The sequence below is a fragment of the Dermacentor albipictus genome, unplaced genomic scaffold (assembly GCF_038994185.2).
Source record: "Dermacentor albipictus isolate Rhodes 1998 colony unplaced genomic scaffold, USDA_Dalb.pri_finalv2 scaffold_17, whole genome shotgun sequence".
NCBI lineage: Eukaryota > Metazoa > Arthropoda > Arachnida > Ixodida > Ixodidae > Dermacentor > Dermacentor albipictus.
The window spans coordinates 11,065,640-11,089,393 of NW_027225571.1; the positions used below are offsets into that span (position 1 = coordinate 11,065,640).

General features: G+C 43.5%; 1 protein-coding gene across 5 annotated transcripts in view; it reads right to left on the bottom strand.

Annotated features, from left to right (window-relative positions):
• LOC135909425 (tRNA (34-2'-O)-methyltransferase regulator WDR6) overlaps positions 1-23,754 on the bottom strand; it is a 443,227-nt gene that overhangs the window by 238,241 nt on the left and 181,232 nt on the right. For all 5 annotated transcript variants that reach the window (XM_065441378.2, XM_065441379.1, XM_065441377.1 and 2 more), the window contains one exon: positions 8,274-8,321. In XM_065441378.2, coding sequence (XP_065297450.1) covers positions 8,274-8,321 — 48 coding nt within the window. The remainder of the gene's footprint in view (positions 1-8,273; positions 8,322-23,754) is intronic.

The window sequence follows — 23,754 nt, forward strand, 5'->3', positions numbered from 1 at the left end:
GTAATTGAGAGAGCTTTCATAAAAAAGGGGGGACTCTTATCTGGCCAAAAAGATGGGACAGAAAAAAAAATTTACCTAAAAACTCCGCAACTGGGATGCTCTAGCTATGACAGATCCCTTACCTAGAACTAGACTAATTGTGACTGCTCGAGGTTCTCTAGTGCGCACCTGAATATTAGTACCATATATACTCCTGCAATGAACACACTTTTTTGCTGAAAATCCTTAGGAATGTTGGGAGATGCATTTATCATGCGGGGTAAATTTTAGGGGAACTCTTTCGAAACAGCAAAAATTGAAAATTATGACGGCAATGATTTGAAAAATGCGTATGTTTATAGTTAGAAACTTAAAGAAGTTTCTGACTATAGATATTTAGGCGTCACCCTTTGCAGCAACCTGTCCTGGAACATTCATGTACAGAATATATTTCCTTTCTCTGCTTTCCGTAAACTGTGCTTTCTCAAATACAAGCTTAAACATGCCTCATCCTTTGTCAAACTGCTCGCTTATTACCACTTAATTCAACTGAAGCTCGAGTACGTTTGTATTATCTTGGATCCCTACACTCAATGTAACAAAGAAACTTGAACAAATCCCGACAGGCTATCCAGCTCATTTACAAAAATTTTCGACATTCAGCTCTCCAACTGAACTAATAACATCTAATAGTATTCCTACACTTGAATTGCGCCAAAAAAAATTATGGCTTGACTTTCTTTCTCAGTTACTTAACAAACTAGCACTCAACCTGGCAATATATGTAAGTCCACTAATAATGAGACCTAATCGCCAACATCACCAAAATGCTCCAACCCTTTATTTTGCCCAAATCGACCTACATGTATAAATGCTCTTTCTTTGCACTCACCATTAATGACAGGAATAACTTGCCTTTATAAAAGTTGTATCAGCATTTTTTACTTTTCATATCACCATTATTACTGCATCATTGCAACATTTTGTTGTATTAGCATTGTTCTATTTCTTGTGACCAAATTTTACCCACCCTGCACGGAGGACTTCATGTCCACAGTATCTATTAAAAATAATAAATAAGTAAATGACATATCTTTGCAGTAAAACCATACATCGATTATTTGCAAACAGTGCCAGCTATTTAATTGCCCTTCCCTCTCCACTATAATCACCAGACCTGTCGTCCAGGTCACTGGCCGCTTCATCTACATCGTGGTTCCACAACAGGTCATCTGCGCTACCGCTTCCAGCCATATGCTATTATTGCAAGCATCACGTTGAACCACTGCTTTTCGGCACCTGCTGTTTTGACAAGCACGCTGTCTTTTTTCCACCATCCTGTTCATCAGCATGCCTAAGTTTGTTGGTGTGCAACCAACCTTCGTGTTATGCATACTATCTGTCCCACAGCAGGCGTATAACAAATCTGTGAAAAGCAAGGGTATTGTAGCAAAAAGGCAGTCTTCGGCAAAATGATGTGCTTCTTCTCAAACAGCCTGTTACACCGCATGAACATGTGGTCCACTTTTTGCTCGCTCTAAAGTCAGTGAAGGAGATGCCGTGCTTTCTCACTATGGTTCACGCATACGTCTTGATTATTTTGTACCAAATGGCACAGCCTTCCCTTCACAGGTTCCCAACATCTTTGAGGACTTCTGCATGAGAAAACTTTCTGGTCTTCGGCACTCAGAAGGTGCAACGTGACCAATTCAAAGCGAGCAGCTTGTTGTGCTGCTTTTGCCAGTAGCACATGTGGACTTTGTCAACATCAAAATGCATTCCGGCAGGATGATTCTCATGCGCAAGCATATAGTGTATGGTCCTTTTAACTTGAAACCAGCTGTATAACTTTAATTATGGCCCACTGCACACAGCTAAACCAGACAGGCAGAAAAGCAAACAACCGACATGCAAATTCTGACACTATGCCGACCATGCCAACTGAGCACCCACAGACCCTTCTTTCACTTAAGACTCTCCTGTGTGCCTCACTGGACCTCACATGTTCTTCTATTATGTCAGAGCAAATTTGCTGTTGCAGAGAGCAGATGAGATTTTTGTTTTCTCTCTGGCATCTGCAAGGTGCCTTTGCACAAGCACTGGTGGCGAGCATACAGTAAGAACAGTAAGCAACTACGATAATGGTAAGCCTGTTCTTACTGCATGCTTGCCACCAGTGTTCTCTTATTATGGCTTTGCCATCAGCTTCTACGTCATCCAACCCACAGCCCCTGCTGGTGTGCTGTGATGGCATGTTTGCCGCTAGCATGGATGTGCAGTCTACATGAGTTAGCCATAAAATTCCTTTTAGGTGATTTTGACATTCCTCAAGTGACATGATTAAGTATTTCCAACACAGCAATGGCCATCGAGATTAAGTGCACTTGCTCTAAATACAGGTGAGAGAGTAAAAGGTTCTGTTAAATAAACTACAGCGTGACAGAAAGACAAGGGACAAGAAAGTGATCCCACAGAGTGCTGCAATTCATTCTAGTCTCTCCGAAAAACTACAGCATGGCCAGTCGATCGTTGGTTTGCAGAGGGCCAAAGATGGGGGTGCAATTATTATGAGGGGCAAAACAAACATCCTAATTTTCAAAAGCAGAATTGGGGGTGCGTTTATTGTGAAAGCTTGTACATTACATGAGTATATACAGTACACAATAGCATTCAGAAACATCCCACCCTGACTTCAAGTGGGCACCAAAGCCAAAGAATAAACTACTCTTGCTGGCCACCAGCACACTTGCACATGGGTGTTCAGATAAGGACTAACTAAGAGGGTTCCCGACTATTTTTAGTTTTCAGCAAAATTTTGATGCAGTAGAATCCCATGAATATGTTTTTAAAGGGACCCTGGAAAAAAAGATGTACCAGCCGGGAAAACGTAACTGTGAAATAGGATGCAAATTGCCACAACACAACGTCTGAAACAGTCCGAGTGGCTGCCAGTGCAGTTATTAGATGTCTCAATGCTCATACCGTGACCAGGAACAGCAGATGCATGCATGTATAATTAAGGGACACATACGGTGTTCTGTGACAGTGGCCCCTGCCACAATATTTTGTGTATCCTTCACTGCATAACATGGTTCCTACTGCGCCGGTAAGTTTTAATCGATGCGCACATTTACAGATGCTCCGCCAGCTGCTCTGTGCATGCTTTCTTTCAATGTTTGTGGAGCACCCGGCTTGTTCCACTTTGTCCGTTTATTGCAAGCTTCAATCGATTGTTGCAACAAATTGGTAGCTTGCTGTAACAAACTGGTCACTTGTTGCAACATGTGAGAGTCAATTTCTCCCGGCACCATTATATTTATGCAGCGGCCACTTTAAAATGCAAAGTAAGATGCGGGAACATTACACAACGGTACTGTATCAATTGGGAATGTAACAAATACGAGCCAATGGGATTTAGGTTGGGACTACGAAAACACAATGTATCAGCTGGGAGAACACAACAGTGAGGAACGTGTCAACGGGGTTCCACTACATGAGGTGTGAAAATGTTGCTGTAGAAAGGAATCAACCTTCATTTTATGAAATTAGCACATATTTCTCAAAAAATTTATTTCACTAAAGGCGGAAAATAGTTTCTACTGACTTGCAGATTTTACAAATTTGAAGGCCTATCACTCTAAAATGAATGCATTGCACCCCATCAAAATTTTTTCACTACACTAGTGTTATTGGCCAATGGGAAGTTAAATTCATGTCACTCACAGTATGTTCTTGAAAAATTGGCAAACTTTGGTTTTTCAGCAACAGCCTCTGAATGAGGTATATTTCAGGGCAATTTTAGCTAAGGCAATTAGGTTGAAAAATACTTCTGACAAATATTCAAAAGGTCTCTCGCAAACTAAAAAGAAGTATGCAGCTACACCACATATTTATTCCGTTACACAATTCCAACAATGCTAAAATTGCAAAAAAGCAAAATCGGAACATTTTACAGACGTTTAGAAAAAATATTCATTGCCAATTTTATGAAAAATTTATAGAACACCCACCCAGGACTAGTAAATCTAGTACTGGCAAAACCTGCTGCATCATTTTATATTAGATGAGAAAATTAAGCCTATTTTAACACCCATGTATGACCATTCCAACGATAAGTCTCGCTCTAATAATAAAAAAAATAACACTCATAATGAATTCTGAACTCATTTTCTTTTTTTTTTGTATAAAAGAGGGTGTCTCAAAGTGTGCCTTTTTTTGCCTCTCTTTAGCCACGAAGTGAGTTGAGATCAAGTTTTCAGGGTTCCTGCATCCATATTCCTTTTATGGTATGTTGAGATAGCAAGCACGCAAGAGTGCATCCAGCAAGTTTTTTAAAACTAGTCAGGGGAACCTAATTCTGGCATTAATCTCTAGTGACATCTGTTATCTAAAATGCTCTCCATGTAGATGAACAATGCACTAGCCTAGTGGGAAAGTGCAATGACGCCACTGCAGTGGATGAGCCAGCTGGGTATATGTTTAGATGCGGATGGTCACAAAACGGGTCCTGAATATTTTTTATTTTCACTTAAATTTGTATATTAGGCATAAAAATCCTTTTGCATCGCGGAACTGCGACTACTTTTGCAACACATATTTTTTTTCATACACAAGAAATCTTAACTGAGACTACAATGCCTTTAGCATTTTTAAAAGAATTTCAAAAAGCAATCATGAAATGGATCCCTCATAATTATATAAGGCGGACGCAAACAAATGCCATACACAAAAAGCAGTTTTGTGAAGAGGCTTCCAATAAGACTGAAAGGCCAGCGCTGGCCTTTGTGTCCTTTTCCAGCTGTCTTCGTTCAATGTGCGCAACACTTTCTACAACAAAAAGGCTTCCATTGTTTTTCACTGTGACTTTTCGGAAAACTGGTCCATCGCACTCTCGGATGAACTACAATCATATTATTGGCAAAGTGCGCAAATTATCATTTTCACTTGCATTGTATTGTCATGAAAGTCGACATGGAACTGTGCCCTGATTAGCAACAGCACCTGCCATGACTGCGCACATGCATGCTTGGCTCCAAGAAAAATCAAGGTGCATATTGAAGATTATGCTCCAATTTACCCCCAACTAACAACACACATGAGTGATGGAGCAACTGCCCATTTTAAGAATCGCTTCCAATTGCATGAGTTACAATGCAGTAGGCTTAAGATGACGAAGTGGCTTTTCACTGCTACAGGGCATGGCAAAAATGCTTGCGACGGTGTCAGTGGGCTTGTCAAACGCCAAGCCACAGTACATTACCTGTGATCGCCAGCCACCAAAGTCACTCTCGGCACAAGTTATTTTGTAAACATTGTTGCTGGTACGCTTAAATCTGAAAAACGTTTTCTTACTGCACATGAAGAAGGATGAAGTAGAAGCCTTCAGAGAATGAAAGAAAGAAGAATGGAAAAGCATCAGGCTGGTGCAAGAAATTGAAACAATCCATATGTGGGAGAACACAAAATCTGACCGAGAAAATTTCTTGTATGTAGCACTGTGCGCAAAGATTGAATAGAATGAGCTGTGAATCTGCAGTTTGCAGAACTTGTTAGCCTGACTGGTTATTACTGGTTGTGGATAACGCAAACAAACTCTTTCAAAAATCCTAAACCTGAAGCTGTGGTTCTAGCATTTTCATATGACCTCCTCACACCCTCCCTTTCAACCCACATTGCAAATGATAATTTAGTCAACCTATACTATCCTCATGATAGCTTCTAAATAACCTTGTATTATGATAATGCTTAGGTTGCTTGTGCATCACAGCAATCAATTCCAGCCACCGTGAAGTTCGTTGCTTTATAAACAAAATCAGTTCAAGTACGTCGAACAGTGAAGCGGATCGAAATTCATAGTCTACATCAAATGCTGTTATTATTACTAGAGTATAGAACCACATTTCTGCAGGAACTTCAAGAGATGGCCCTCAAGTACTAATTGTACAGAAGTTGAAATATAGGTGCACACCTTATTTTTCATGTTCTCTTTTTCTAATTTGCCATCCAGTTTTAAGCAAATGCAATAAATTGGTGAACAAACCATTTTATAAATTGTGTAGCACTTAACGAACAAGGGCGAAAAAGAATTGAAGATGAACCCTTAATTCAAGCAGCACGCCTCCCCCCCACCTCCAAAAGTAAACGTCCAAATAAGCCTCTAACTTTTTCGCGTACTGTCGCATGAAGATTAATTCAATTCAATTTTCCTTATTACCATGTCAGAGGTAGTGTAGATGTGGAGTAAAAGGGTTAACATGTAGAAAGCTGTGTTCTTTATACTACGTGCTTTAAATTTTTTCAATGTTTTGCAACTCGCTAACAAGATTTTTGCACCTTGTCTCACTTAAGATTTATTGCACGTGAAAAAACAAAAACAAAAAAATGGTGTGTTGGAAAAGTAGTCGCAGTTTCATGGTATGGAAGAATATTATGCCTAATATGAAAATTTAAGTGAAAATAAAAAACGCTCGGGACCAGTCTTGTCACTGTCTTCATCTGAACATACCCAGGTGGCTCATCCACTACAGTGACGTTATCGCACTCTCCCACTCGGCTGGTGCAAGATTCATGTTTGAGGGGAACATTTCAGATAGCAGATGTAATTAGAGACCATTGCCACAAATAGGTTCTGCCGACTAGTCTTAAAAAACTTGCTGCATGCACTCTAACGTGCTTGCTACCTCAATACACCATAGTAGGAGTATGGATGCAGGAACCCTGAAAACTCGAGCTCAATTCATTTCATAGCTAAAGAGAGGCGAAATAAGGCACAACTTGAGTTCCTCTTCTTTACACAACAAAAATAATGATTTCAGAATTCACTATGAGCATGATTTTTCTTATTATCAGAACGGGACTCATCGCTAGGATGACCATACATGGGCCTTAAAATAGGCTCAATTTTTCTCACTTAAAATAAAATAATGCAACATATATATAGGTCAGCGCAGGACAGGGGTAATTGGAGATCACAGGGAGAGGCCTTCATCCTGCAGTGGACACATAATAGGCTGATGATGATGATTTCTGCAGTACTAGCTATAGTAGTCCTCAGTTGCTGTTCTATAAAACTTTCATAAATATCATTGATAATTATTTTTTAGAAACGTCTCTAAAATGTTCAAATTTTTGGGACTAGGCAGTGCTATTTCAGCACGGTTAGAATTTTATAATGAAATAAATATGTGGTGTAGTTGCATACTTCTCTTTTAGTTTGCAAGAGACCTTTTGAAGATATGTCAGAAGTATTTTTCAACCTAATTGCCTTTGCTGAAATTCCCCCAAAAGAAACTCCTGTTTCGGAGTTTTTTGACATGTAACCAAAGTTTGCCAATTTTTCAAGAACATACTGTGGGTGACATAAATTTAACTTTCTATGAACCCATAGTGGTGTAGATTTACGGAATAAATTTTGCAGGAGTCGAATGGATTACTTTTAGAGTGATAGGTCATGTAATGCGCAGATTAGATAACCATTGGACCATTAGGGTGACAGAATGGGTACCAAGAGAAGAGAAGCACAGTAGAGGACAACAGAAGACTAGGTGGGGCGACGAAATTAGGAAATTTGTGGGTGCTAGCTGGAATCGGTTGTTGCAGGACAGAGGTAACTGGAAATCGCAGGGAGAGGGCTTCGTCCTGCAGTGGACATAAAATAGGCTGATCATGATGATGAGGCCTTCGAATATGTAAAATCTGCAAGTCGTTAAAACGCTCTTTCCCACCTTTAGTGAAATAAGAAATTTTTACAAGAAATCCATGCTAAGTTTTGCAATACAAAGGTTGACTTTTTTCTACAGAAACATTTTCCTATGTCATATTAATATTTTGCTGAAAACTAAAGCTAGTAGGAACCCCCTTTAGTCTGTCCTTATCTGAACACAGCCATATAAGGAAATGAATGAGCAGAAATAACTTGAAATATCAAAAATTATAAATGCCAATATGCTTTAAGACCAGGCTACTACATAAATAGACACAAATAAAAAGAGAATGACAGTCCCAGTTAAAAGCTATGAATAAAGTACACTTTTCTGCCAAATTCTTATTTAGGTAAGTCTGAAAGCTCCCAGCTTTGCCAAAAACAACTTGTTTATAGGTAGCAATGGCTCCTCTCTTCACCTATGCTTAGTGTGCTGACTGCTCTACCTGGCCCTTTTAGCTAAACCTCCCGTTTGTATGTGCCCTTAAAATAGAGCCCTAAGCTGTACACACAATGACTTTCATGTTTAGCAAAACACACAAGAGCAACACACCGACAAACACAAAGGAAACACCACTGGATCACAACTCACCGCAAGCGTCTCATCTTCATTGACAGCAAGACACCAAATGCTGCCACCCTTGAATAAGGGAGAAAAAGGAAAGGACAAATTTCATCAGCTATTAAAACACAGAAATCAAGTGAGCATAGACTGGTAAAGTATTTTTCAAGTATAATAGACATACCACTCTTACCAATACCACAGCTATAATAGATGAGAAAATGCAAACATCAGGTGCTACAGTACATGAAGCACACAAGGCTGCATGCATTTATTTGATGTCCCTTCCTGCTCATTTTAACACAATAGCGTTAACGGACCCGTGTTGCATAGAATCCAGTGTCAGTGTCTTGTGTCGGAAGCTGTTTAGCGAAAAATCATTGCGAACCACAACCACGTAGGCCCTCCGCATGGCGCAGAGGCATTACTGAATTAATTCCTCAAAGTAAAATGCATCAGAAAAATCATAAAGTACAACCTAAACACAACCTACAGACATGACATCATCGTATTGTAATTTGAATATACAAGAAAAAATAATTCTGTTACGCAGAAACTTAAACGCAAACCCCTTTTCCAGCGTATCTACCCTTAATAAAGTGGCGCGCTGCGCTTGGTGCCTTGCAACAACACCATCCAGATGGTGCTCGCCTCCACTTATTCACGGTTCACGCAAGAGGCCGTGTTTCTACCTCAAAGGTTCGCCGCTCACCTTCATGCATAGCTCTCGCCACCTGCGTTTCCCGGTAAATATTACGGTTACATAAGCTGCGGTTGCTGGGAAGTGTATGAAGCAGTCGGGGATCTTTGTATGCTATTGCGTTCCACTATTAAATTCTTTGCAGCAAATACTCTCAATAAAAGAATCTGGTATCGCTCATGATCCACCACTACATACTGTATTTATACAAATCTAGGCCGATAGTTTCTTTTTTTTTTTTCAAATAATCATATTCCAAACTCCAGAGTCGGCTTAGATTTGAGGATATTAAGAAATGCGCCAGTTTTTCATTGAAACTGCTAAATATGGTGCATAGCTAGCGCCATCTAGAAAAGTCAGTATCGCAGCCGCTACTAGCCATGCCAGTATCCAACCGTACAGAAGCGAAGTCGCCATTTTGACCTCTGTCATGTCGGCTGTATCGGTGTGCGGCGTGGTGTTATCACGATAGCACCAAGCAGGAGATTCCACTACAGTGCCGCTTTCAAGCGAAAAGTTGTGATAGCCACAGAGGCATCGTCGAACCTTCAAGCCGGGCGGGACTGCGGCGTCGACGAGAAAAATGTCCGTCGTTGGAGGGGACAACAACAGCAGCTTTTTGCATGCGCCGCAACGAGGATGGCATTTAGCGGACCAAAGAAAAGCCGTCACCACAAAGCGGAGACAGTTTGGGCCGACTTTGTTCGGACGCAGAGAGCAGCTGCCCTTCCAGTGACAACAGAAGTGCTCCAAGCGAAAGCGAAACGCGAAAGGATTTTAAAGCCAGCCGGGGCTGGCTTCAGAAATTCATGAAGCGCTTCGGCTTCAGCCTCCGACGTCGCACTTCAATCACCCAGAAGCTGCCAAGCGATATTGAAGAAAAGCTGATAGCTTTTCAGCGCTACGTGCTGCGAAAGAGAGAAGTGGCAGGCTACAACCTTGGGCAAATCGGCAACGCCGACCAGACGGCTGTCTATGTTGATATACCAGTGGCGTACGCCGTGAATGAAAAGGGTGCCAAGGAGGTGAAGGTGCGCTCTGCGGGCTACGACAAGCAGTGTGCAACTGTGATGCTGTGCTGCACAGCTGATGGACATAAACTCCCTCCTTATATGATATTTAAAAGGAAGACACTGCCTGCTCGAGAAGCTTTCCCAAGAAATGTCATTGTGCAGGCAAATGAGAACGGGTTGGATTACGGGTGCAATGGTGGAAGAGTGGGTTAAGATTGAGTGGCGACGGTGTCCAGGAGCCCTTTTGACAAAGAACTTGCTCCTTGTTGACTCTTACCGTGGGCATTTGACCAACAACGTGAAGGCTGCGCTCGCCCAAGCGAACACGGACCTCGCTGTCATACCAGGCGACATGATAGGCCAGTTGCAGCCACTTGATTTCTGCATCAACAAACCTTTCAAGAATCGTCTGCGGAAATATTACACGGACTGGTTGACTGACAAAGACCACATGCTAATGGCAACGGGCCGCATCAAACGTGCATCGCTACCGCAGCTGGCGATTGGGTAGCTGCAGCGTGGGACGACATCCCAGGTACTTTGATTGTGCGTGCCTTTAAAAAGTGCGGCATATCTAATGCGCTTGATGGTACCGAAGATAGTGCACTCATTGAAGGTGACAGTGACAAGGAACATAGCGACGAGTCTGGCAGCGACGACGGTGTTGAATGGGCTCTGCACGTTCAGATTCAATAAATGCTGTTTGCATTTTGTGAACGCTGTCCTCACTTTTTTTGTTCGGCCTACATTTGAGGTTTTATATATATATATATATATATATATATATATATATATATATATATATATATATATTTTGTTGGCCTCGGACTTTGGGGTGTCGGCTTATATTTGAGTAAATACGGTATTTTTGAGCATGATCAAATCCAAGGACAAAAGGCAGGTGGATTGGCCGTGACAATAAAATTTAGCACATGCCCGGAAGTACAAAAACCATACAAAGACACAATCTACAGAAGGTTATACACAGCTACAACGGTACAGAAGAAGAGCTCTTTCGAGAGCTCCAAAAGATGTACGTTGGAGATGCGGATAGAGAACTACTTCCGGATTACCTAGGTAATGAGAATCCTGATCTGGATACCCCTATTACGGAGGCAGAAGTCAGATATGAACTTACCAGGCTCAACTCGAAATCTGCACCAGGACCTGATGGGATAAGCAATAAAACACTCAGGAACTTCGACGATGTATCCATCCGAGCTCTCACAGACTACATGAATAACTGCTGGGAGCAAGGCAGCATTCCAAGTCAATGGAAATCAGCCCAGATCATTTTTATACCAAAGCCTGGAAAGAAACCACAACTGACGAACTTAAGGCCTATATCACTGACATCCTGCGTCGGTAAACTCATGGAACATGTGGTTCTCACACGTCTCACGAGATACATGGAAGATGGAGGACTTTACCCACATACCATGGTTGGATTTCGACCAAAGTTATAGACGCAGGATATTATGCTCAAACTAAAACATCAGATCATAGATGTGGGTGAGAAAAGTCTAGACACTAAGGCAATACTAGGTCTCGATCTAACTAAGGCCTTTGACACCATCATGCACAAGGCCATACTACAAAATCTCCAAAAGCTGGATGTAGGACGTAAAACATACGCGTACATCAAAGACTTCTTGACAGATCGTACCGCAAAGATTTCAATTGGAGAATCCAAATCAGACGTGCTCAAGCTAGGTAATAGGGGTACCCCACAGGGTTCAGTCCTATCTCCCTTTCTATTCAACGTGGCAATGATCGGTCTTCCTGCGAGACTCGAAAAGATAGAAGGACTCGGACACAGCCTCTACGCGGACGACATCACCCTTTGGGTGGCGGGTGGAAGCGATGGGCATGTGGAAGAGATCCTTCAAATGGCAGTAAACACGGTGGAAGACTACATCAAAGACAAGGGACTGAGATGCTCCTCGCAAAAATCAGAACTTCTGCTCTATAGGCCCACATGCCGGGGTCGAAAAAGCATTAGGGAAAGGCCGGGCATTGTGGTCACAGTAGAAGGCACCACGATACCGATAGTGGAGAGTCTGAGAATACTGGGATTCCGCATATCCGAAAACGGCCATAACGGAGAAACCATTAGACTACTTGACAATAGTGTTCAACAAACAATCAGACTAATAAAGCGGATATCCAACAAGCACTATGGCATGAAAGAGCACAATCTCATCCCATTAATAGAAACATTCGTAATCAGTCGTATTGTATATGTGGCTCCTTACCTCAAGCTCTACACTGCGGAGAAAGCCAAGATAGACTGCATTATTAGAAGGGCACATAAGCAAGCCTTGGGACTTCCGGCAAATACGTCAAACGTGAAATTCTTGGCGCTCGCCGTGCACAACACATTAAATGAACTTATTGAGGCCCAGAGAGTAGCGCAGTATGAAAAGCTTACGCAGAGTTTGACGGGGAGACACATCTTAGATGACATCGGAATAACCTACGAAGCACAGCACGGAGTGCGGAGAGACATCCCAGGGACAATAAGGGAACATCTATCAATACCCCCAATCCCCAGAAACATGCACCCGGAGTTTCACCAAGATCGAAGAAACGCACGAGCGAGAGCTCTCCACAAAAGATTCCGTAGTGCCAGGGACGTGGTCTATGTGGACGCGGCCGAGTACGCAAATGGAGAGAGTATGTCGATAGTTGCTACGAGTCTAGAGGGTGACTGCAGAGTTAGTGGGACGCTAAAAACATGGAAGGCAGAGGTGGCGGAGGAAGCTGCCTTAGCACTGGCAATAGCCTCCACGGAAGCTAACATCGTAGTAAGCGACTGCAAGACGGCCATCAAGACCTATGCAAAAGGAAGAATCTCGGCGGAAGCACTGAGAATTTTAAACAACTTTCGTGAAGATCGCGACATTCACATTATATGGGCACCCGCACACTCCTCCCTTCCCGGGAACAAAATAGCGCACAACCTGGCTCGAGAACTGACAGGCAGAGCAGGTGACACGCAACAAATACTGGGAACGGAGAGAGACTGGATGACCAGCTTTAACGAGAACACCAAACACTATAAATTGGGAAGAGCCCATTTCCCCCCGGCACACTCCTCGTTAAATAGACGGCAAGCGACAGCATGGCGCCTCTTACAAACAGATACATATCCGAACCCGGTGGCCTACCACCGCTACTACCCGGACCTTTACACGGATAGATGTAGATTCTGTGAAGAAAGGGCGGACCTACAACATATGGTTTGGGCTTGTCCTCGTACACCCATACAGAATAAAATAATTAAGACCAGAGAGCAGTGGGAGACCGCGTTGCTCAGCTGTGCACCGGAAGACCAACTCAAGGCAATCCAGCAGGCCGAAGATGCCGCCAGGCACCAAGGGCTCGAGGCCATCATTTAGGTAGAGGCCTAGGTCTCAAATCTGCTGTGCACAAATAAAGTTTATTCCTCCTCCTCCATACGACAAGGACATGGCTTCAATTTTGGCTTTGTGCTTGCACTGAGACATCAGGCTTTCGTTCACGACAGTGCCCGTCACAATCGTGTCATTTTGGCTGCCGGTGCAAACTAAGGTCGGCCTGCACAGAGTGAGGATGTGTCGAAATTTCAAACTGCGCAAGAAAGACAGGATTTGAACAGAAACAGACGCACACACAAATCCCTTTATGTGTGTGTCTATGTTTCCGTTCATGTCCCTTCTTCCTCGCGCAGTTTAAAATTTTGCAAAATCTATGAACTAACTAGCCCAACAACGTCACTTACTTGATGATGTGTAACAAAACATGCAGTGCAAATCCCTGCTTTATGCAGTAAAATCACAGTAGTATAATTAATCTCATGGGACCACCCAAAATCATTATCTTGAAATAATATTGTATCAAAAATCTGCAAATTGGTGTTAAAAATGAATCTCAACAAAATGAAACACCTACATTTATAAGCAATGTACCCAAAAATGCATTTTAGCTGACGACAGACAAAAACAAAGAAAATATTCCACATCAGAAGGGCATAATACAGTTTTACGTGAAGAAGTCACCTCTGCCTAGTGTGTGCAGCTCGTCCAAAGCTCACATTTCTTAAACTGTGGGAGTGTGTGCCCGGCTCTGCTTTCCATGCATTGTGGTGACAGTCACTGTGTTATCAGCGAGATTACATGCCACACCTCAAAGCATATGTTATATGTGGTAGGATGAAATGCGGAGCTACAGTGTGGCAGGTAAGATACCATTATTCTTAAGCATGACCAGCTGTCACACATGCACCATGAAGCGGTGCTTTTCTTCAAAGCGCAGGTAATGCACCCCAAGCTACCATGCCCGTTGCACATAAGCTCTTTGATAAGGCCAGTGGCTGTCAGTAGCAAGCAGTTACTATATTATTGTTTGTACACTTGAGGTCTGCGCATGCTAAGCCATAGCACATTGTTGTCAAATGTTACCAAAGAGGCCAAAGCATCCCCAAAAAGCATTTTGGCACCTTGATAAATCATTTTCCATCTGTTCTTTGCCGAGTTCCCAGCCAATCACAGGTGTAGGTGGCATTTTAAGCAAACCCGCCTTTCGAAAGCGCTTTTTCTTCCAGTGCTTCAAGGTTGTCAAGATTATGAACAATGTATGTGATCTCTCACTCTACGCGAGCGGCCATTACTGTCGTATCATCACACAACTGCGGGTGATGGCAGCAAGGCTCACGTGGATTAGGAACCGCAGGCATTTTGAAATATCTGATGCTGATGATAGTACTAATGGATCATGTGATGTTTAATGCCCTTGGTAGGTAGATGTGCTCAACATTTTGGGTTACAAATTCGTTGTGTTGAAATGCACCAAACACAGAAAAGGGATCAAATTTTGCTTTATTTTGACAAATTTGGTGCTTAAAACTTATAGTACAAAAATATTTTAACATTAAGAGTTGAAACGATAGCATTCCAGCTAGGGATTTCTCACTGTTGTCAACCTGAAAAAATTATGAAAAGGTCCCTGAAATGGTTTTTCTCATGGAAAAAGATCTATTTTAGGGGGGGGGGGGGGAATCTGTCCAGCTGTGACAGCCCGTGGGCGGCATGATAGCTTCACGGTTTGGCTAGGAGGAAATGAACTTTTCATAGCAGCATGATAGATAATGCAGCAGACACATTCCCATCGTTTACATGCTCTTCAATGAGCATGATGCACAAAAATTGCCACATCTCATATTTTGTAAATTTTGCCAGATTTCAATCAATAATGTCAAGAAACAGGAGCGACAGACATTTTAGCAGCAGTGATTGCTAAGTACCATATTTACTTACATAATGATTGCACCTCTAAATTTTGTTGTCAAAATTTGATTTTTTCCTTTCCCGTATAATGATCACCCCGTGAACTTGCTGCAGCAATGTCGTGTGCCAAGTCTAGCTAATGATGATCGCGCTTACCATCTGTCGAATGCTACGTGAATGACTCTTCAAGACCAAGCAGTCTGTACGCACCAAAACACTCTTAAGCAGATGCCCAATTTCATTCCTTTCATCACTTTCCACACTTCTATGGAAAAAAGAAGGCTACAACCAAACTTGCCTTCACTTTATTATTTGTAGGCTTTTTAATGGTTGTGCTCAACAAGAACAAAAAAGGCATCTTTTCATTCCTCTCGTCTGCACTCATGGGCATGCAACAAATCGTGAGCGGCCACAATATTAGCCATGTTTACAGATACGTTAGAGGTGTACCTTATTCATCCCTGATGCTTGTAGCGCAGCTAAGGCATTCACCCACCCTTAGCGGAAATTTGTCATATTAGGATAGCAGTGAACACAAATGCCACAGTTTTCGCAGCTTGCCCGCCATGTGTTTCTATGTCACTAGCAGCTAAGTGCGCCCATCTCTATTTCTGTCCCCTCAAAGTGGACATGGCTAGATTATTGCCACAAACTTACCAATATTAACGATATTATTCATTACTGATATGGAAGAAACTGTTTCAATGCATGTAACGTACTCATGAGAAGAAAAATAATCGCATTCGGTGCGTTTGCCTTGCTCCGCTGTGCGCCATTTTTGTCTTGGTGTCCCACACTGTTACAGCAGCTAGAGTGTACTAGAATGGGGGGGTGGGGGTGGGGAGAGTGGGTCCAAAGGAGGCAAGCGGTGAGAGTGAAGCAAAAAACGTTGAAATTTGCGGCATTGCTGCCTTTGCCGTCTTCTGATGTTTCGGCCAATCCGGTGCCTAGGCGGCCCAGTGGAACCACGCATACCGGCGGTGGTTACAGCGGTGCCGAGCTGTCACTTTTTGTATTTAGTTTGTATTTAATAATACAATAAAATTACTGCTTTGCCATGAATTGAGGTTCCTCGTTTCCATCAAATGATGTCATCTGCACGATGTATACATGCGCAGAGGGCCCTAGCATATGTCTATAGTTTGTCTGGTAACTCGGCGACTTGGCAGAGTGTTCGAAGGATGAGAGAATGAGCACATCTCGATGAAAAAACTACTGTTGTGTAGTGAGCCGCAAAACCGTATACAGTAGTTGAAAGGTCACGCCAAGCTCTCGCTCTTTGAATTCACTAAAGATGAAGAAAGGTGCCGGGTGTGGGAACTCAATCTTCACCGCACCGATCGGCCCTTTGGAAGGCACAGACTCCGTTTGTGAGCTGCACTTTGATGCAAAGTACATACTGAGGCATTATGTGCATATCATTGAAGGCCAGGATGCATCTACACAGCCTGGAAAGCCTGTGCTTCGGTCTGATGCGGTACCCGCAATCTTTGCCGTATTTTCTGGAGTATCTCTACGAGCAGCTTACACCTGAGCAGCCCACGCGAAAGACAATGGCCTCATATGCAACAGATCAAGGCCCGTCATCAAAGAGAACGCTCCCGCTCTCAGTTGGACCGTCACTGACATTGGAGGCATGTGACAATAGAAACCTGCGTGAGCTCGAAGACATAGACAACCGATAACATGATTCCTAATTCAAGCAAATATAAACAATATGTTTTGCTTTTCTCACCCAGAGGACTTAGAAAACCAACTACGTCTCGGGCTAATGATGCATAAAAATAGGGAAAAAATGGCTATCCTGTAAATATTTCCAAAACACAAAATTACCCTCCAAAAAAAAAAAAAAATGTGCTGCACCTAACGAATAATGTGGCCTACATTCTCCCTAAATGTCAAACTGGTGCCGTCATTAGGGCATTGGGGAAAATTTCTTAGAATTCAATATATCGCCTTGAGAAAGGCAGAAAATGGTGGCTTACTAGTATTTATTTAACACCTAATTAAGCCACACAGTTCATTTATTCCTGTACCTCGTCCCGTTCCTGTACATGGACCCCATTGCTTTGCAATATGAACTCTGAATTTCGTTCCCTCATGACACACCGAAAACACACATATAAGGTTTAAAAAGGAAAGCAACAAACACGATCCATCTGATTGCGATCATGCTCAAATGCAACTGCAGTGCGGCAGTGTTTCTGTTCGGCACGCTCCAGCGCTGCCGGTCAGCACCTCCGGCGCACGCGGCCGTGGTATTCAGAAGGCGACGGTGGCGCCATCTGGCTTTTCAATAAAAAATGCCTCAGCTCGGAGCCCTCGTTGCACCCACTCTCCCGATCTAGTACACTCTACAGCAGCAACCGCCTGTTTATTGTCACCCCGCAGCAAATGCGGGACGAAAAAAAAATTCTTTTTCACGGAAAATTTCTTTCGAGTAATAATCACACCCCTGAATTTGCGTCGATTTTTTTTTAGAAAAGAGTGCTATCATTATGTGAGTAAATACGGTACTGCTCAAATTACATGCCACGCAGCCCCTGAAACGAGGTGCCAACAGTATCCCTCAGAAGATGTCTGCCAGCCCCATGAATTCCCTCACTAGCTTGCATGCGTGCGTAGGTGACTTTCGAAGTCAAAGCTTGGGTTAGTTAGGGCGTGACGTGCTCTGACGACCAAAGTGTCATGGTTTTCTTCAAGGTTTGGAAGCTTTCCGTCTCTCTTGTTCTTGCGGGCACCAGCTGACATGTGTGCGCGCTTTTCATGTTGCTACGAGGACGAGCACTTTCCATCTGTTCCATTTGAGGGTGGGGTGGAAATGTGTCATGCTGAACTGCAGCAGTGGATACACATCCTACAAGGCAAGGATAATTACCTTCAACATTCCTAGTGACTCGGTACGGTTGCCAAGTGGGTTCGTGCAATTCCATGGAAAGATTGAGAGCTAAAGACTCACGACTACGTTTTCAAGAAGCACTTTTCAGAGTGCGACAAAGAGAGGAGGTGGTATTACGGCAAACTGTAGTTATAGGGGACGAAGTCCTGCTAGAAAAGCCGAAACAGCCTGTTTCGTTACCAGATGCCATGCCGTCAATATTTGTACACCGTCACAGCTACTTGTCATCTGTTCTTAAAAAAAGAAAGCCAACTGAATGCAACGCGAAGTATGTGAAGCTTGCTAAAATGGAGACTTTGGTGGGTCAAGATACGAGGCTGCAAGCTACTACTTAGTGCCAGTATCATAAACGAGTGTATCCATTCGTAAGTAAAGGCGACTAGCAGCGAAGGGTCCTGGGTGGTGTTGAACCAGCAAGCCTCTGCAGCATGAGCGTCGTGTGTGTTTTCCCACTCTTTATAAGCGCTGTTTACGAGCGCACTTGCATGACAGAAGGCGTGTCGGTGCCGTGCCCTCCGCCGTGACTTTATTAGGACGCTATAGCGAATGTTGTTTCCTCTCCTGAAAAAGTCTTGCTCTGTCGTTTTTGTTTCACACCTAGATAAAGAGAGTGTCTCTCAAGGAATGCTTTCTCACAAGAATTTCTGGACGGCTCGTTGTAAAAAAAACAGGTAGGAGTGGTTAAACATTACCCTCCTCTCAAGCTGCTGCACTTCTCCTCAAGTTTTACACTGGGTGGCCATCCCTATGTCCCACTTTCTTCATGCGGTGACTCAAGTATTGTCTACTTTTGGTTTTTGAACAGCTTGTGTTCCCATGTCTCCTTTCTTCTAGTTAAGCCTGAGCTACATGGAGTGCACTATAAAGGCAAGTATCCCACTGTGAATAGAGATGTGGTGCCACAACGCACCATGTTCACCGTCTTGTACTACATGAAGCGAAAAAAAAAAAACAAATGCCTCCATGGGCATTTGCCGCATTGGTGCAGGTGTATATGCAATGTTCTAACTAAAAAGTAGCTGTTTGCGGTATTGTTTTAGTCTGATAATAGCTTGATAACAAGCAAATATCCAACACATACATTTACAGTTACCTCTATATTACACTGGCAAGATTTCTTTGTACAGTGAAATCTCGATATAATGAACTTCAGGGGACCGTGGTACATTGTTTGTTATTCTGGAAGATCGTTATGGTGAAAGCCCCAAAATTAACCATTCTGCCCATCAACCCATCAATTCATAAGTTGTCACCATATGAGCTACCCACGAAAGCATCACCGTTGGCTCTTGGCAATGGCTGTTGCTATTTTCCCTAGATTTCGCTGCCATGCACGACCGAAGCACCATATAACAAGAATGACACGCGCAATACAGACGCTAATGCTGAGAAAACTACTGACAAAATGGTAGCTCCACGTCGCCTCCAAAGTGCAATGTTTCTTGCTTTTTGTTTGCTTTACACATTTCTTGCCATGGACACTGCCTCGAGGCGGGCACCTGAACTATGTCAATGTCAAAATGCAAGCGCGCATAAACGACACCGTCTAGAAAGTGCAAAGTGCGACCGTGTGGCATCCCCGCGAGTACGGAGGTTACATTGCACCACGCACGTTGCTAGTATGGCTACAGAAAGAAACGAAGAAAGAAGGCTGGAAGAATGAAGAGATGCACCTCCATTGCTAGACGACACTTTTCTGGGCAGAGCAAGTACTTGCAAAACCTGATGCATCGTTGCTTCCGCTCGCCTGCATTCTTTTTTTCTTGGATGCTGTCTGAGGTTTTCTGAACCCATGCGCTGCGACATCCGCTCTCTGCATCTTCTTGTCTGCTAGCCTACTGTTTCTGCTGCTGTGAAGGATACACAGAAATCTAAGAATCCCCAGATTTCAGAATATTAGTTCGTAGTACTGAGGCGTTAACATTACAGGGAAACTGAATAACGACTGTAATTCTGAAAAGTTCGGTATTGTGAAATTTGTATTAATGAAATATTTTTACATCGAAACTATAAGAAGTCAGCAGGGAATTTCTGAAAAGTTCATTAATCTGAAAAGTTTGCTAATGTGGTGTTTGTAGTAACCAAGGTTTTGCTGTAGCCACCAACAGTAAAAACAAGCGCTGCCACAGCTAGGCTATAGCTGCGCTAATTTGTGAATGTGGTGAAATTGGCAATCTGTAACATTTCCTTTACTCTAAAATTCAAACCTACACTTTCTGATTGGAAGGCAGAGATGGTAGCGCTATACTAAAGTGTCTGACAGACGTCTTTTCACGTTGTAAGTCACGCTCAGGTGTCTTCGCAGCGCTTTTTTACGGATGTCGGCTTGTTAGGACATTTTTTTTTGCTACCATTCTAGGCAAACTATACACAAAACTTGGCTCTCTGACAAATGCGCCTTTCTTTTCAAAATCGCGGCTGACAGCATCAACCAAGAAGGTTGATGGTGTCATTGACGTGCAGGGCTCACATGTACTACACTATGCACTCACTGCAGTTAAAAAATTAAAATTATTCAGTCGCAGGCGCGGCTGACGACTCGCATAGCTTAGGCCGATTGGGTGAGGCGAAACTGAACACAATCTGAACGTGCATTTCAAACGACGGTCTCCAATTGTTCGCCTGCAATGCAATACGAGCATAGTACAGTACAGCACTGGTACCATTCATGTTCCTGTCGCTAAAGAAGGCTTCATTGCACCTGTTTTCATTGAGAACCCCTTCGTGTCTATCAGCTGCCATTGCCACATCACTAGCAGACAATCAGTGCTCTCAGGCAGAAGTGGGTCATTGGTTTGAAAAAAATGCCTACCTTTAATGCATTAGTGCATGTTAAGGCTGTGCAAATTATTATGAATATGTATGGTATTAAAAATAAGCTTAGTAAACCAACAATTCTCTAGCATTGCCGATGATGTTGCACGGGTAGCCAATTGGATCGCTTGCCCGAGTGACATCACTTACCCATGCTACATAGAGTGGGAAGGAGTGGCTAAAACTCAGGGTAGCGGCACCACTATAATCGGTAGCGATGCACATTTTAACGCAACAGTGTTAAGGGCCCCGTGTCAGAGAAAATCTGGCGTCAGTGTTGGTGTCGGCACTGGCGGAGTTGTCCGTGAGCGGAAATTACAACTGCTACAACTGTGCATGTGGCGGCTGTGCGTGGTCGCACAGCCGTAACTTGAGAGCGATCTGCGTTGGGGGCAAAGTCCAGGTGCATCGGCGCTCACTTTGCATTGAAGCAATAGATAGCATGAATGTCACTTTGCTCACTGCTGCTGCCATGTTTCCTCACACCAGCGTTTTGACAGCGAGGTTCCGCGGTTATTGAGTGAGATGTTTTCATGTTTGCTTGTGTGCACGTCATACCATGCTTTTTAATTAACTTCGTATGTCTATGTTTAGAAGTTTATACGGCTGATAAAACTACTATCCTCGAACTTTTTTTTACAATGACGAGTCTAAACCGAGACGTCCCGAAGGAAAGATTGTCTGAGACAGTGCGCCACATCCGATTCTGTACAATAAGACAGACGCTGAATACAACGATGCGGAGGCGACACCCAGTACCTGATTCTTTTTGTTATTTGCACACGGCGACGCCGCGACAGAAGGAAGCACACCAACACGATTATGATCGGTGGCAACGACTTCGTCATCTTCATTAAGAACGCAGAAAGAAGAAAGTACACACAGTGCTGATGCGACAGCAGATGAAGGAAAAAGCGTGCAAGCACGTAGAGGGAAGCAACTACGTCGCTTTGGTGCCAGTCTTTGTAGCAGAGGTAATTAGCGCCATCCATCAAGCTGGTGGGAAAGCAAATCCACTTCCCTCCCGCCCCTCCTCGCAACTGTGCTACCCTTGCAACTGCGCTCCCCTTGCCCTGCCTCTCAACTCCCTCGTAACTCCTTCACCTTCAATGGTCTCCGTGTGTGCCCACCTCTGCGCCGGCGCAGCTTAGCCCGCTCTCTGAAGTTTCATTTTCTGCCGTTATAGGGAAACAAGCGTTGGCTGGCGTGGGCAGTTATGCGGTCCTCGCTCGCTGTGTGCTTGCACGCCACGATATTTCACGACCCGCACCATTCGCACATCGTGCTATGGTTCACAAGTACTTCAAGAACAAGTCCTCTGTTTAATTCAAACTTCTTTTAGTTCGAACAAATTTTCGGGCCCCTTCAGTTTGAATTATCCAGATTCGACTGTATATATATATTTTTTTTAGTCTATTGTGGAGGCGACGACGCATCGGGTTTTCCCAGCATATGCTCCGCCCAGGCAAGTGTCACCTAGCAAAGGAGGTGATTCTCCTCTTTCTTTCGCCCTGCTTTTTGCGCATGCCTCTTTCTTTTGCACTTCTTTCCGCGTGCAGAGAAACGTAGCCTCCGTACTAATAGGGATGCTACACGGTCGCACGCTTGCACTTTAGAATAGTTCAGGTGTCTGCTTCAAATGAGACAGTTGCGGTGTCAACGGCAAGGAATGTGAAAAACAAACAAACAAGAAACATTGTGCTTTGGAAGTGACACGGAGCTTTCTTTTTGTCAGTAGTATTCCCAGTGTCCACTTTGCTTGCATCACTCTTATTATACCACTCCACCCACTGCCAGATGGGTGGAGTGGTTAATTTTGGGGATCTCACTACACAGTCGAACCCACTTATAACGATACCGGTTTTAACAATATACCGGTTATAACAATGAGAAGCTGCTGCACCGTCAATTTTTTTAAATGTTTTCCATGGTGAAATACAACACATACTACAATGCGCCGATGTCGCACTATCGGTTATAGCACAGTCGAACCCCACTACAACGAACGGCGCTTCAAATAAATTTTCACTTCAACGAAATATTTCCAATTCCCCATCATCTAGCCATAGAAGTCAAAGCAAAAAGTTCTCGCCACAACGAACGAATTTTCGGGCTTGTTTTCGCTTCAACTAAATTTTCGCTCGGTTGAGCTGGGCTTTAAAATTTGTTTTGCGATAAAATAAACATAACCCCAATCGTCTGCAATTTTTCGTACATCCACGCCGCTTAGGTTCACAGAAAATGTGCGCCCACTGCACCGTCGCCGCTGATAAACAAACTCATGGAGGGGCACCATTGTTTGGTGGTGATGACGATGGGGCTAGCCGCCTTGCGACAATGCGCAGGCCCATTTTGCCAAACGGGAGCCACAGCCAATCCGTATCCATCCTAGGTCACACGATCACTGGCGCAACGCAGTGACATAGATTTTCATTTGTGCTAGTGCGCGCGGCCAGCATGGCGACAAAGTGGAAGTTTCTTTCCTTGGAGATGAAGGCGCGAATCATTAGCAAGGTTTTGAGCGGCAGAAAGAAAGGACACGTTGCAGCAGAGTTCGGCATCTCCAACAGCACGCCGTCGACAATTTTGAAGTCGAAGCACGTGATCACCAGTGCTCTTTCTGTGGGGGCGTCCACCAAATGGAAGAAGTTGACTCAAGCTGCACACGAGGATCTTGAAAAGGCGTTGTTTACGTGGTTCCTCAACATGCGTGCCAAGAAAATGCCAATCAGCAGAAGCGTGCTGCAGCAAAAGACACTTAAGTATGCTTGCATGCTCGGCATCGACGATTTTAAGGCAAGCACAGGTTGGTTAACCT